Genomic DNA, 15,425 nt, shown 5'->3' with positions numbered 1-15,425 from the left:
TCTGCATGGGATGAAAACAAATTCTGTGAGTGGTTTTAATTATACTTGAATACTTCATAAACATCTTTTAACATAAAATTTAAAATAAAGTACCTATTGTCAATAGCTTGGCAGCTCCTAATTCTGCGATGGCACCAACCTTTATAATCAAGTCCATGGTCCCTAAATCTGGCCACCTTTGAAATTAAACAGACCAGCAACAAAACTATGGTTCTTTTTAAAGTAATGTGACAACTGTTTACAGAGTTGTTTTGTTTTGTTTCTACATTTTTTAGTATTATGCTTATTACTTGCTTTCCAACCAAATAATATTACCAAATTATTTCCAGTTATCAAAATTTGGTAGCTAATTTAAATGGCCTTTTTCTTTGTTTCCCAAAAGGCTTGATTGAGTAAGAACACATTTGCTGTTGACACAATCATCCTCTGCTATTTAAAAAGCTCCAAGTGTCCAAAATAAACAGGATTTCCAGGCTCTAAGAGAAGGCTAGAGCTATTTGTAAACAGGAAACCCAGGCCACAGGAAGAAAACCAACTTGGGCTGTGAATGCACAAAGCCCTACAAAGCCACACTTCCACCACCAGCTACCCACTTCCACTTTTTCTGATAAGCCCATTTTGCTGATCTGCTACTGATCAACTCTGTTAGTGATTTAATATAATCACAAGTTGTTCTTTTTTTCTTATTTGTAAGAGGAAGAAGAGAAACACGACTGAGCGGCCCAGGACAGGAGGGCTCAGCCTCACCCGAGGACTCTCCTTCTGGACAGTGCATCAGCCACGTCACAGAAGGCAACTTCTGGGTTTCTTGGGAATTGCGATGATTCTGTTTCTGAAACTCAATATGCACTGAAGAACCAAATTTATGTGCTACTCCATTAACAAGCAGATGAACTATTTATTTTCAAATGATGATTACTCAGGCCAATAAATGGGAGTTTTAACCATTTATTCTAGCTGAACGAAAGAAATAATGTCTCAAATTCTTACTACTTTCAACAGTTCCACTGAGTACACTCTAACTAATCACTCTTCCTACTCTACAACCGCCCAGCCTTCCTGCACAAGCTTTCTGTGTCTTGCTTTAAATAAGATACAAGATTATTTCTTAAGTCTCTATTAAAAAAATAAAAAGATGCCACTCTAAGAGGTATTTCAGAGCTCACCACAACTCCCCAGAGAGAGACAAGCAAAAAGCATTCAGTTCTGCCATTAGCTTCCTCAAGAACATTTCTGAAGGCCCTTGGGAAATCACATTCATTTCTAAAATGATTATCATCCTTGTAGTCATTTGTTATCTTTCTTTTTTTTTTCCTTTTATTTCCATTCTACCCACTCACTTAAATTTATTCTGATTCGTAAAACTTTAATACACTTAAAAATATTCTGGGATTCTATATATGTATCTTATGTCACATGGGAAGAAAAATATGACTGACTTTGCAACTTTGTGACCCTCCATGAAATATATTCCAGGTAAAGAAGAAAAAAGGTGAAAGACTAAGTATTATTCTTCGATAAGTTGGTGCACTATTGGTATACAGTTTGCATGCAAAGCTGTGGACACCAGTCATCAGGGAACTCTAAACTGTCTAGCTGGTCACCAAGGACCTTGGCTGAAAGGCTGTCATCATTTCTGGTCCTCTTTCCCCCTGAGCTGCTGAGTGAAGTTCTTTTCTTAACCTTGCCACTCCACACGCTTGAGAGTTGATTCAAACCCTCCTAATGCCTAAATCTAAAAGTTTTCTCTTGATATTCATTCACATCTCTAAATGCATGGCATCTCCTTGCTTATCTCAAAAGATTCCTTCATCGTTGGTTTCCTCAGTTGCATCTTTTCTCTCTCTCTTTTTTGTCTCTTCACAAGGTAATCTTTCCACCCACCCTGAAGACAGACATCTTTTAAGGTTTACACTTTGTCATTCATTCATTCAGTCATTCATTCCACATATATTTTATTTGCGAGACACTCTTCTAGTCACTGGGGAAAACAGCAATGGGGGAAAATAAGAATCAAAATCTCTGCTCTCATAGTTTATGACATCCTGAAGGGAAAGAGACAATAGTAAACAAAAAGGTACAGAATAAATCAAGTGCTTAAGAAGAAACACAAACCAGAGTAGGAGGAGAGAAAGAGAAGTTAAAATTTTAGGTAGGGTGGTTAGGAAAGACCTCTTTGAGGAGATGACATGCAAGCAAATGTGGTCTCTTCAGCTGGACCACCAATTCTGTGAAAGACACCATAAATTCTGAGGACAAGCTCAAGGTCTCAACTTCCCTCTCAAACTCCAGGCCCATACAGCCAACTAACTGTCATGTCTGCAAACACCTCTATGCCAACATGGTCAAAATCAAGCTCATTCTCTCTACATGTCCAGTGTTTCATACGTGACATTCTTATCTCTTATTGGCATTGAGATTCCAAGTCCAGGAGAATCAAAACTCTAGTTACTTTGATGCCTCTTTCACTGCATCTGTCCCTTTAATCATCTGTCAAGAATCTCAAAGATTCTGCCCTTGAGAGTCTCTGGCACCTGACTCTCCTTTCCATCCACTCTAGTTGCGCTTCTCCAATTGTCATGGCTTCAAATTAGTAGCTTCACCTACAGGATCTCCCTCCTCCAATCTATCCCACATCCTAGTGTAACACTAGCCAAAGCCTTACAGTAAGTCCAGTTTGGGGTTTGGGTTTTTTTCCACTTATAATTACACCACTCTCCCTAATGCACTCTGTTCACTTGTTAAACCACATCACTTGCTGTTCACAAAATCAGTCCAAGATTTTCCCTCCTGACAGTACCTCATTCAAGACACTCTCCTTGATCAACCAGACACCTCTTCCTCTGCTTCTTTTAAACTCCATTTAATTAGGAATTTTTTCATAAAACATAGAAATAATGTATGTAACATATAATTTATTAAGCATATGAATGGAGCATGTGTCCATTAATCCACCAAACAACTAGAAAAACCCAACACTAGCCCTCAGTACTGTTGAGACTTGTCAGGTCTTCCCTCCCAGAGGAAACCACTACCCTGAATTACTTTTTAATAATGTCTTGCCATATGCACATGTATAATTAGTGTATGGTTTTGCAAAGTTGTATTAATGGTGGGAACACTGACTGAAGTCCTTCACAAACTGTATTTCTAACTTAGCATTATGATTTGAAGGTTCATCCAGATTGATGTGTGTCACTGCAGTCCACCCGCTTTCACTGCCACCTAGTACTCTCCCACGGATGGACATTACAGTGGTTTCTATTTTTTGCTGTTAAGAAAAAACAATGCTGTAGGTATTCTTGTGCGTGAAATCTAGGGCACGCACACATAGTTAGGACTAGAATTCCTGGCTTGTGGGGCACACACATGTTCTACTCGTCATGATAATGGTAAACATTTTCCAAAATGATTATACCTACTTAAAAAATCAATGTCTAAAACATACTTATTGCATATTTTCTACCTAGTGATTCTAGTATCTAAAGATTTTGGTGGTCTGGTTAAAATTTCTGTTGATATATTTTCTCTCATGGTGGCTCTCCTTTATGTGTGTTTTATTTTAATTTAAGCTTTTATTTTGAATTAATATTTGAGCTCTTCTTCGAGATCTGGAGTTGAAAGAATCTTGCTTCAGGAAGGATCTTCTTTTTCTTCTGTCAAGCCCCTGGCAGCTTCATGTATCTAAGGCTCTCTTAAGCAAAAATTCTCCCTCATTCATTTGTAAGTGTGATCTTGCCATGAGTATTTTGTCCAGAATTGTTAGATTATTTGCAAAGGCTCCAGGATCTCCATTTCATGAAATTGCCAGGAAGGGAAGTCCCTGTACTTCCTGAACTTTAATATGAAACATACTGCATCTTGGATTTCACTGATGGCACATCTGCCTTTTTCCTTCTCCTAAAAGGCAAGTTCCTTGATAACAAGGCTGCTCTGCTGTGTTTACTTGCAACTCTTTAATAGTAGCCAGCAAAGTACATACATGACTTTTAACGAATATTTAAATAAAAAGATGTTAAAAATTCTCAAGGTATAAAAACCTTGGAGAAAAGGAAAAGAATAGAATTATAGAATTGGAAAAAAAAAGCCTTGGGCCCCAGAATTAGTAATGAATAATGCTTTGGGGAATGCCTAATTTATTATTTTCTTTATTTAGCAATTTGGACATATGTGTACAATAGGCCATATATCACAATGCTTATAATAATGAAGGAGAAACATGTTTGATTTTTGACTAGAAAACAAATAGTTCTCTTAGGAATGATTTTAGTGTTTAAAAAAAAAAAAAGAAACATACAGAATATGGAGAAAAGTCTTGTAAAAATCCAAAAATGTACTGGTGAAGAGAACAGTATGTTTTTAAGTTTTCTAAATTATAAAGAAACTCATGAAACATAATCGATGACCTCAGATAAGAGGTTAAAGTGTGTAATGACGATGTACTATTGTTCCTCCTGTGAAGGTAATGCTCATGAATTATCAGGGTTTTAGCTAAGAACCTGGTCATTAAAAGAAAATATTTATCAAACATAACTTCTCAAGTTGGCAGAAAAGCATGAGTGGACTTAGAGACCCTTCAGTCTCTATTGTTGATGGCATTCAGCCCTCGACAGTAAACCTATGATGTCAGTAAGAGCGTAAGAACATTCCCCAAAGGAATAAAACAAACATAGAGCAAAAACCACTTTTTAAAAATCATACTACTATACACCATGTAGAGTTTTTCAATAACAGTCACACAGACTGCAGGCTGATGACACCAACAACTTAGCTTAGAAATGCAAAGAGAAGACAAGGGAAATTTGACTTTTACAGATAACATTTCATCAGCCATTATATTTAGTAGAGAGTCAAACCAACTAAAAAATGTACTGTGATATTACTTGCTGAGAACTGAGAAGGAAGCTATAATGCCACCCCGAAGTCCACATACCACATGTGCAGCCACAGTTTGCATGAAAAAAGAATAATTCATGAAACCAAGTTCGTTCAAAAATAACCATGAATAGGAAAAGTCACATTTGAATCGTGTGTGTGTGTGTGTGTGATTTAAAAAGCACAACTGAAAAGGAAATCTATTTATTTCTCTTCCCTACTTAACTAAGCATTCAGTCTATAATCAGCTGGTTAGCATGAAGTATTATTAAGGCACTATTTTTACAGTACCCATTTTTATGGGTTTTGTATGTTACACGAACAGTGGTTTTTTAAAAAAAAAAACGCACGAATTGGTTATTCTGTTTTATGCTTCCTATATTAAGTCAAACCAAAGCTCTGGATCTTGACATGATGGTAATACAAGTGGAAACAACATTTTAATCTTCAAAATGTCTTTCAATTTTACTCCATTCTATCACATTAAAGTCTCATTTATCAAAAACAGAGTTTTTAAAGAACCCTGCATTTAAGGTCATTTTAGAGTTTGTTTCAAATGGCAAAAAAAAAAAAAGCAGGAAAAAATCTTCACTTTAATAAGACTGCTTCAGAAAAAAAATATAGAAAAACAAATTATTTAATCATAGTGTAAAATTACTTTTTAAAAAATCCCTTATTGCTGCAGAAGGTCAGAGTTATCAAACATACTACCACTCAAAAGACAGGTACACACTGCACTCCAGAGGGTAGGCTACTGTTTGTCAGCAACTCCAGGCCAGTCCCAGCCTGGCCAAACCAGTGAACTTCTCTGCAACCTGGTGGCCAGACCACACCTTCCCCAACAAGGTCTGAACCCTTTCCAAGTATGTCCTTCCCTGGAGACTCTCTCTCAGCTCCAGAGCACCACAGAGAGTTTCCCTATAGCTTACAGTCACTCTTTCATTAGTTAACGATTCCTTATATTAAATTTCCCCTGGTTAACCTTACGTATAGCTTCTACCTCCTGACTGGACAAAGAGGGCCACATTCTCCAGTAGCAAAATCTATCAATATTTCTACTTTCTCCACTGATGCCTCCCTCAAAATCATCATTTCCTCTCCATCACCCATCATTCCCAGCCTCCAAGCTCTCTCCCACAGACATGGGCTTGGACAACCTTAGATCTGCTCTGTAAACCCTCCCCTAAAGCATCATTTTATTTATCAACTTAGGAACACATAAAGGTTCTTTCTTTCCTATCAGACCAAATATGAACTCCTACGGTGAGATTTTAAGGCCCCCTGTGCCCTGGCCCCACCTGGCCAAGACAGCCCTGCCCACTTCCCACTTCCCTCAGGTAAGATGCACAGGCGTCTAGCCCTCACCGTGCCTAGCCCCACTGTCAGGTCTGTGCTCCTTCCCTCCCCTCCTCCCCGGGTCTTCTGGGGCCAGTTCCAGGGGCCTGTCATCCACGAGTCCTTTTCGGGTGACTTTCTCCTACACTTTTGTCTGCGTCGTCCTCACCACATAATTAGCACCCTATCATATTCTGTCTTAATTCTCTAAGTGGAGCTACCCCCCAGATTAACCCTGGGATACTCCTTTCCTAGTTAATGTGTTCATGGCTTATTACCCTTTTCCACTGTGCTTTGTATTTCCTATACAACTTCACAAGTCTTTCCACAGTGATAAGCTCAATGTTAAATGATGGGAAAAATCAGACTAAGTCAAATTGTTTTAACCCCAAGTAACGATTTTGTACAGAGCCACTGCTGGGCTACACAAAATCTTTCTAGAGATTAGAAAAGGCACCCCTTCCTCCAAGCAGATGCAGCCTCACAGCAGGTTACGTGGTTTGGCAAACGGAACCCAGCAGGATCCCAACTCAACCCTATACAACGTACGTGGCAGCACTAGATTCATAAAGACAACACTGACTTTTAAAAAAAGAGTGAAACTGTGTTACAAAAAAACTTTTAGAGGAGGGTGTCCCTTGATTTTTTTAGTAGAATTTTATTCTACTGTGTATCACTCTAATCCCGGACCATGTCTCACAACTTAGGCATTCGATTAATTATAATGGTAAACTGCATGCCATAGTAGCTATTTTGAGTAGCTATTTATAGTAGCTATATTTCTTTCTTTTCACAGCCAATATTAATTGAGGGTCTAAGTCTATGCCAGGCCCTGGACCTAGGCCTAGCAATATGAATATGGTACCTGACTCACGAAACTTACAGCTCAGTGAAACAATCTCGACTTCAAAGGAAGTAATTTTCTAAACATTATACTTACTGATAAACTTGTTTTGCATAGTCTCCAGCAGAGCTTGGTGAGCATCTTCAGCTTGTAAAGCATGTGAACATTCTCTAGCCAGTATGGTGCGCACAAGATGCTCCCCACATCCTGGAAATACAAGGAAACCAACAGCAGTTGAGGAAAGGCAGTACTAAACATCCTTCTTGAATTACTAGCATTAAAACACCGTTATGCGCCACTTAAGAGGTAGTTATGCCGGAGAATAATTCAGTGATGGATGAAATGATTTCTAAGGACAATCTACTAATTTTAGTAACAAGATTTGGCAGAAACTAAAGAAACACGAAGGACACAAAGAAAAATAAAAGGGAACCCCCCCTTTCATAGGAATAATTCACATAATACAGGAATTTAGATTCCCTGCCTAGGAATCGCCTAGGGTTCTGTCTCATTTTCATTGATGGCTAACTACCAAAAACTGTTAAGAATGTCTTTATTTGTTTACATTCAATTGGCCTGAGTCTCCCATTTTCTCTCTGGCACCCCACACATGAGGGAGCGTGGGAGAAATCTAGGCAGCCAGGGGCAACCTCAACCTCCCCCACCTACTCTCCACCTCAATGCCCACCATACACCAGCAAATGCAAAGTGGACTTAATAAAATAGCACATTTCTCACCTTCTTAATTTACATATACTCTCTGTAGTTCTAAAGAAAGAGTGCATTTTAACCCTCTGAGGTGAACTGGGACCTTTCAGCCACAGGGAGGAAGGGCACGCATGGAGTGGGGGGAGGCACTGCCTAGAATTCCACTGCAGTTCTACCTGCTTAGAGTAGAAACTGCCGCAACAGTAGAGACAAGGGAAATTTAATTTGTAGGCTGATAAGTTCACATAAAAGATTTCTGAAGAAAGAGCTTGACTTTTTCCTAGAAATATAAAATATATAAAAAAAGCTACTTTGATAAACATTGGAGAAGTATGCCCATTTTAAAAAATACTAAATGCCACTTGAAATGCTTTTTATATATAAAATCAATTTAATTAACAAAAAGGTCAGTGTCCTTGTACCCAAACAAGAACAGTAGATATGTAGACTTTGGTATCTTTTATATAAAACCTTTTTCCATTAAAAATGATTCCTCCCCCAACTGAACTTCCGCTTCCCATCTCTTAAAAAAAGAAGATTCCTACAAAAGACGTTCTACTACTTTATTAGAAAATCGAGCCCTCCGCTAATTCATGTAATAGGTGAAAGGTATCAAATGATCTAAGCATCTGTTGAGACTAAAGAAGTAAGGCTCAACTCTATAGATCAAAAAATCACAGAGAAAGAAGGAGCATCTCCAGAGTCCACTCAGATTCTCCAAGGGGACCAAGGACAAGATAACGTTTTTTTCACATCATGAATCTGCATGCAGGTATAAACATGCACACGCATGCACGCACACACATGCACACATGCACGCACACACAGGCACACTACATTGGTAAATGGAAAATGGAGAAGGGAGGATCTCAGCAATCAAAAAGAAATGTGGACTAAGATTATGAAATAAACAACTTCTTTTAAATAATGTCTAAAAAAATCTTAAATACAGGAAGCCAAAACCAACACAAACTGATACAACATGCAGTCTCTGTTTGGGTAGTATATACTGTGACAGTCATTAGGCACTAAGAGCAAATCTCCCTTAAACATATTATCTGTAATTGTTCAATAATGTTGGTGCCATTCATTTGAGAAATTTTCTCTTCATATGTACAGCTCCTCTCTCCCCTCTCTCCCTCACTTTCTCTGCCCTCCAGATAACCATGCACATATGCACACACACATACATATGTATATTATGTATGCACATACCTTATACACTCACTGCCAAAAATACAAACCATTCAACCTGTCAAAGGTTTTTTCTAATCATTTATTTTTTGCCAGAAATAACTTTCCTGTATTTTTTGTAAAGTAAATGTAAATATCTTTCAAGATCTAAATATCTCTTTGTGAGTATCTATCCTTAGACAAAGATCTAGATGTGCAATTTAATGTGTAACTTTGTGGGCAGGACTATGATGGTGTCTAATTTTTTTAATTTTTTACAATATTATTTTTATAATCAGGGAAAAATTAAAATGAAGCTAATAGAAAAGAAACCATTTTTGACATTTACTATGTAGAGACACTGTGCTAAGCTCATGAAACTCCATAAATTTTAATTCCCTTTGTGTACATATTTGATGTTGAACAGTGAAATGTTATACTTTAGAACAATAATAATTGTTAGGAAATTGGCATATTACAAGTTAAATGGGTGTTCAGAAGGTTATGTACACATGCCTCAAGTCAAATAGCTAAACCACATGAAGTTAACATTACATCAAAAACACATAGTATGTGTCAGAGAGATTTTTTTCCTCTGTTGTTACACAGGAATATGTAGAGTTTTCCAATGATTGATTTTTTTTAAACAAGAAACTTAAAAAATTATGACTTCTATTTGACGTATATCACCTTCAACATAAGATTCTTGACACCAAAGGTTTGTTCTTCTACAGGTTCCAATCAAAGAAAATTTTGACTTCTGTGGTTTTGTCCACAAAATTCCAAGGTTTCTTAGAATATGCTGCCATACAGCTGAAGTGTAATTCAGAGGCAAACAGTTCCATTCTTTATTCGTAGATACTAGAAATAATTCTTCCAGTACATCCTCCTTTTGTCCTTAATCCTACAAGCAAGAGTGTGTGTACATTCTGAGATTTTAGCAGAAATGTGGATTGTACAAAGAATGAAGACCTAACAACAAACCTAGAGGAAAAGTGATAAATAACAATCTCTAAAACCACTTAGATTTCTGCTCAAGATGGCAGAGTGTAAGGATCACGAGTTTGCCTCTCCTTGTGACTACAAGGAAACCACAACTGACTGCTAAACAACGAACAAAAAAAGGACTGGAACCTAGCAAAAAAATTCTCCTTCAACTGGAAACATAAAAAGGGAACCACAGTAGGACAGTAGGAGGGGAGTGCTCATGATATAATCATGCCCCATACCCCCCAGGTGAGTGATCCACAAGCTGAAGAATAATTAAGTCGCAGAGTCCCTCCCACAGGAGTGTGAGCTCTAAGCACCATGTCAGGCTCTCCAGCCCAGGGTTCTGGCATTGGGAGGAGGAGGTGACCCCAGGACATCTGGTTTTGAAGGCCAGTGGGACTCAACTCCAGGAGCCCCACGGGACTGAAGGAAACAGAGACTTCTTTCACTTGGGAAGCATACACAGAATCTCTCATGCGTCAGGTCCAAGGGCAGAGGCAGTGATTTCATAGGAGCTTGGACCAGGCCTACCTGCTGGTTTTGGAAGGTCTCCTGGGGACATAAGGGACAGCTGAGGCTCACCCAGAGGATGTAAAAGCTGGTGGTAGGCATTCTAGGAGTGTTCATCTACATGAGCTTTCCTGGAGGCTGTCATCTTGATTGGATCATTAGCATTAGACCTAGCTCCACCCAACAGCCTGTAGGGAAGCCTCAGATCAAACAACATACTGGGTGGGAACACAGCCCCACCCATCAGCAGACCTACTGAGCCAAAAATGCCTCTAGACATGACCCCACCCACCAGAGGTCCAGGACCAAGCTTCACCCAGCAGTGGGCAGGCACCAACTCCTACTGCCAGGAAACCTGCATAAGCCTCTAGTCCAACTTCATCCACCAGGGAGCAGAAACCAGAAATAAGAAAACAACAATCCCAAAGTCTGTGGAAGGAATCCACAAACACAGGCCAGAGTCTACAATGGGACTGCCTGGACCCTGGACCTTGGGTGACAAGACAGGAGTGTACTGCTGGGATGCAAAGGACCTCTCACACAGAGGGCCACCTCTCCAAGGTCAAGAAATGTAATTAACCTACCCAAAAATACAAATACAAAGATTGACAATATGAGGTGGTAGAAGAATATCTCCCAGACCAAGGCACAAGATAAAATCCCAGAAGAAGAAATAAGTGATGAAGAGATAAGCATTTTATCTGAGAGTTTAAAGTAATGATGATGAAGATGTTCAGAGAACTCAAGAGGAGTAGAGATGCACTGAGTGAAGTTTTTAACAAAAAGTTGGAAAATATAAAGAATAACCAAACAGAGATGAAGAATAAAACCACTGAAATGAACAATACACTAGAAGGAAACAAGAACAGATTAAATGAGGCAAAAGAACGGATCAATGAGCTAGAAGACAGATTAGTGGAAATCACTACTGCAGAACACAAAAAAGAAAAAAGAACGAAAAGAAGTGAGGATAAGTAAGTGAGGATAAGAAGTGAAGAAGTATGAGAACTCTGGGACAACATGAAGTGCACTAATATTCACATTATAGGGGTTCCAGAAAGAGAAGGGAGAGAGAAAGGACATGAGAAAATTTTTGAAGAGATAATAACTGAAAACTTCCCTAACTTAAGAAAGGAAAACGGTCAACCAAGTCCAGGAAGCACAGGGAGTACCACACAGGATCAACCCAAAGAGGAATATACCAAGGCACACAGTCATCAAATTGACAAAAATTTAGGATAAGGAGAAAATATTAAAATTAGCAAGAGAAAAGCAACAAATAATATACAAGAGAACTCACATAAGGTTATTAGCTGATTTTTCAGCAGAAATTCTACAGGCCAGAAGGGAGTGGGCAAGATATATTAAAAGTGATGAGAGGGAAAAACACAACCAAGAATACTCTATCCAGCAAGGCTCTCATTCCAATTTGATGGAGAAATCAAAAGCTTCACAGATAAACTAAAGCTAAAAGAATTCAGCACCACCAAACCAGTTTTACAACAAAACTTGAAGGAATTTCTCTAGTCACCGAACCATAAGAAAAGAGAACAAAAAGAAGAAAGAAAATAAAAAAATAAAGATCTACAAAAGATTGCTTTGGCAGTTTGGGGCCTTTTATGGTTCCATATAAATTTTGAAATTGTTCTAGTTCTATGAAGAATGTCGTGAATATTTTGACAGGAGTCACATTGGATCTGTGGGTTTCTTTGGGTAGTAGGGCTAATGTGATAATGTTGATTCTTCCAATCCAAGAACACAAGATATCTTTCTAATTCTTTGTATCATCTTCAACTTCCTTCATCAGTGTTTTACAGTTTTCAGAGTATAGGTAACCTCCTTGGTTAAGTTTATTTCTAGGTATTTTGTTCTTTTTGATGCAATGGAAATGTTTATGCCAGTTATAAAACTCTGGTTTTTGAAGTGAAAAAAACAGTGAATGAAGGGCTGCAAATGGCAAAATACTCTTCTCTCTTGTGGGTGAGTTGTATTCCATTGCATATATATGCTGCATCTTCTTTATCCATTCATCTCTTGATGTGCAGTTAAGATGCTTCCATATCTTGGCAATTATAAATAATGTTTCTGTTAATAGTAGGGTACGTGTATCTTTTTAAATTAATTCTTATTTTGTGGTTGGCTTTATTTCTTTGATAACTATGTAAGTTTAAAAAGTTAAAGCTCTAAACATTCTTAGAAACAATGAACAGTACACATATGTAAATTTTTTAAAATAGGTGCAGTATATTGTACATGTGTGTTTACATGTGATATATTGTAAATGTGCAGTCAAACTGTAACCATTCTACTTAATAAAAATGAAAAATTTTAAAAAGAACTTAGAAAAGTACACACTTATTTAGCATCAATGACAACTAGGTGGATGGAAACACATAGTGAATTCACAACTTATGTTTTAAAAAGCATTTGTCACCTTTGGAAAATGCTATGGAACTAATTCACTATTCTGAAAAGGATAAATGAAAGAAAACAATCAAGCATTTCTCTGTCCTTCCTATAGGAACCACATAGCAGGGTCACCAAAAAGTTCATGAAGGAAAATGTTCTCCATAGAAGCTAATGAATGAAGAAGAAGTTAACAAAATTAGAATATAACCATTTGTAACCTATAATGTAATAACTGATATAGGTAACAGTCATCAATGGCTTCTAATATTACAAAAACATACAACCAGACATGATGTCTCAATAAAATTATACTTTGGTAGTCTTGCCCAATACCAAAAAAATTACACTTCAATTTGATAAAGCCTCTAAGTTCAATCACTAATTTCTGGAAATAACGAACTTCTACTGAATTTTTTCTTCATACGTTCAGGAACAAGGCAATGATGTCTGTTTTTATCATTTTTATTCAACAATGTTCTGGAAGTTTGATCCATTGCACTAATTCAAGAAAAAGAAATAAAAGGCATAAAGGCCAGGAAGGAAAAAGCAGAACTGCTCCTATCTGCAGATGATACAATTGTTTACATAGAAAATCTCCAGGGCATCTACAAAACCACCACTAGAGGTATCTCTCCAGATTCTTCCTACTAGTTAGGAGTCTAGGACAAAGGTTTTCAGCAGATACCTGCTGGTGTTTATCAGTCCCTAAAATATGAACTTGATTTTCACTTTTTCCCCCATCCATTCATTCACCAGACTGTCACTGAGCACCTACTTGTGCTAGACCCAGAGTACACAGTAGTTGGGAGAGGAGCTGCTGCATGTTGTCAGATCTCCCCAAAGGTGCTGGACCTCTGGTTGGCCACTGAATATTCAGTTAACTGTCATTCTGGCCAGTCCAGGTGCCAGGGCCTTGACTGTGTGCTGTATAGACCAACCTTGGGGATTTGGTTTGGAACCCTGTACTCAGCAGAAACCCTAGACATTCCACAGCCTGCTGAGAGCCAGCCAATCTCCATGGCCAGGTCTTCTACCATTAATCCCAACCCCTGGCCCAGCCCCAGCTCACTTTCCTAGTGTGCTTCCTATCGGTGAGACTCCAATATGCCCCACACCTAAGACATCAGAATTATAACATAGTTCCTCTCTTAGAAGCGATCCTCAACCTTTCACAACCCACACTGAACATTCCAAACCACGCACACGCACACGCACCACACACATGCTTATAACGCAGAATGAGTAGATGCAAAACACAGAGGGGTTACCAAACCAAGAAGTGGTGATAACAGAACAGAGGCTGACAAACATTTTCTGTAAAAAGAAAAAGAAAGATAAACATTTTAGGCTTTGCAGGCTACACCTGATCTCTGTCAAACACTCTTTTATTTTTGTAACAACCCTTTAAAAAACTAAAAATCATTCTTTCCTCATGGGGCATGCAAATATCAACCACAGGCCAGATCTGCCCACAGATCATAGTTTGACTAGCCGTGTAATAGAACAAAGATAAAAAGGGAGATCATAATTTTTAAAACCAGGGCAATCTGGCAGCTGGAGGTTGGGAGAGGTGTGCAGATTTTTTCAAGGAATCAAATAAAGCTTTTCAAATTAAAAAGAATTATTTAAAACTCAAGGCAAGAGAGACAATTAGAATACATATCCATGGAAAAACACTTAAAAACAAACTAGAATGATCAAGAGATGAAAAATGAGGAGTTAAGAAATCTGAAATGTAAAATGAGAACATCCAACATATTAACAGGCATTTTGAAAGAGAAGAGAAAGAACAGGGGAAGAAATAATAAGTAAGAGCTTCCAGAATGTAAGTTGTACGGAAATCTTTAAAGAGAAGATGGATACAGAGTTCCAAAGAAGATGAATAAAAAACAAATCCATCCTTAGGTGTACCATGTGAAACTCTAAAGACAAAGGGAAAACATTAAAAACTAACTATAAAGAAAAAGAAGATCATCTACAAAATTTTTTAATTTATAAGTTTAACTGGCAAGTTATATATTCTCAAGCAATAGAAGACATCAGAAGATTAGTATCTTAAAGATGCTAAGGCAATAAACAAACAGAAAAAAAAAACTTGTCAACCTTGAGTCAGTTAAACTACCATTTTAGAATGAGTTGAATATAAAAAGTTTCAAACTTACACACTCATTCCTTTAAGATTTAAGCTCCAAGCTTACTTCTGCTCTGCCCAACACTACACCTTGTCATAATTCTTGCTGAATTTAATATTTACCTAGATAATGATCCCAACACCTTGGCTTCTAGATTTTCTGATATCCTCTCTTCAAATTACCCACATTACCTTGTAAATTCATTCCCATGACTATGTCATAATCAGCAACATTAACGCCTCCATAGTCTCACTGCCATCATTCTACTCCTATCTATCCAGCTCATTTTTTTAACATTTTTTATTGATCTATAATCATTTTACAATGTTGTGTCAAATTCCAGTGTTCAGCACAATTTTTCAGTCATTCATGGACATATACACACTCATTGTCACATTTTTTTCTCTGTGATTTATCATAACATTTTGTGTATATTTCCCTGTGCTATA

General features: G+C 37.8%; 1 protein-coding gene across 5 annotated transcripts in view; it reads right to left on the bottom strand.

Moving 5' to 3' along the window:
* The window catches only part of TASP1 (taspase 1), a 257,097-nt gene that overhangs the window by 113,697 nt on the left and 127,975 nt on the right, over positions 1-15,425 (bottom strand). For all 5 annotated transcript variants that reach the window (XR_012061608.1, XM_072943776.1, XM_072943775.1 and 2 more), the window contains one exon: positions 7,151-7,261. Coding sequence is in view for 4 of the 5 variants with exons in the window: in XM_072943776.1 (XP_072799877.1) it covers positions 7,151-7,261 (111 nt within the window). In the remaining variant the exon portion in view is untranslated. The remainder of the gene's footprint in view (positions 1-7,150; positions 7,262-15,425) is intronic.

This window comes from Vicugna pacos, chromosome 19 (genome assembly GCF_048564905.1).
Source record: "Vicugna pacos chromosome 19, VicPac4, whole genome shotgun sequence".
Classification (NCBI taxonomy): domain Eukaryota; kingdom Metazoa; phylum Chordata; class Mammalia; order Artiodactyla; family Camelidae; genus Vicugna; species Vicugna pacos.
Note: the sequence above shows the minus strand (reverse complement) of the source record. Positions and strands in the feature narration are given on the sequence as shown.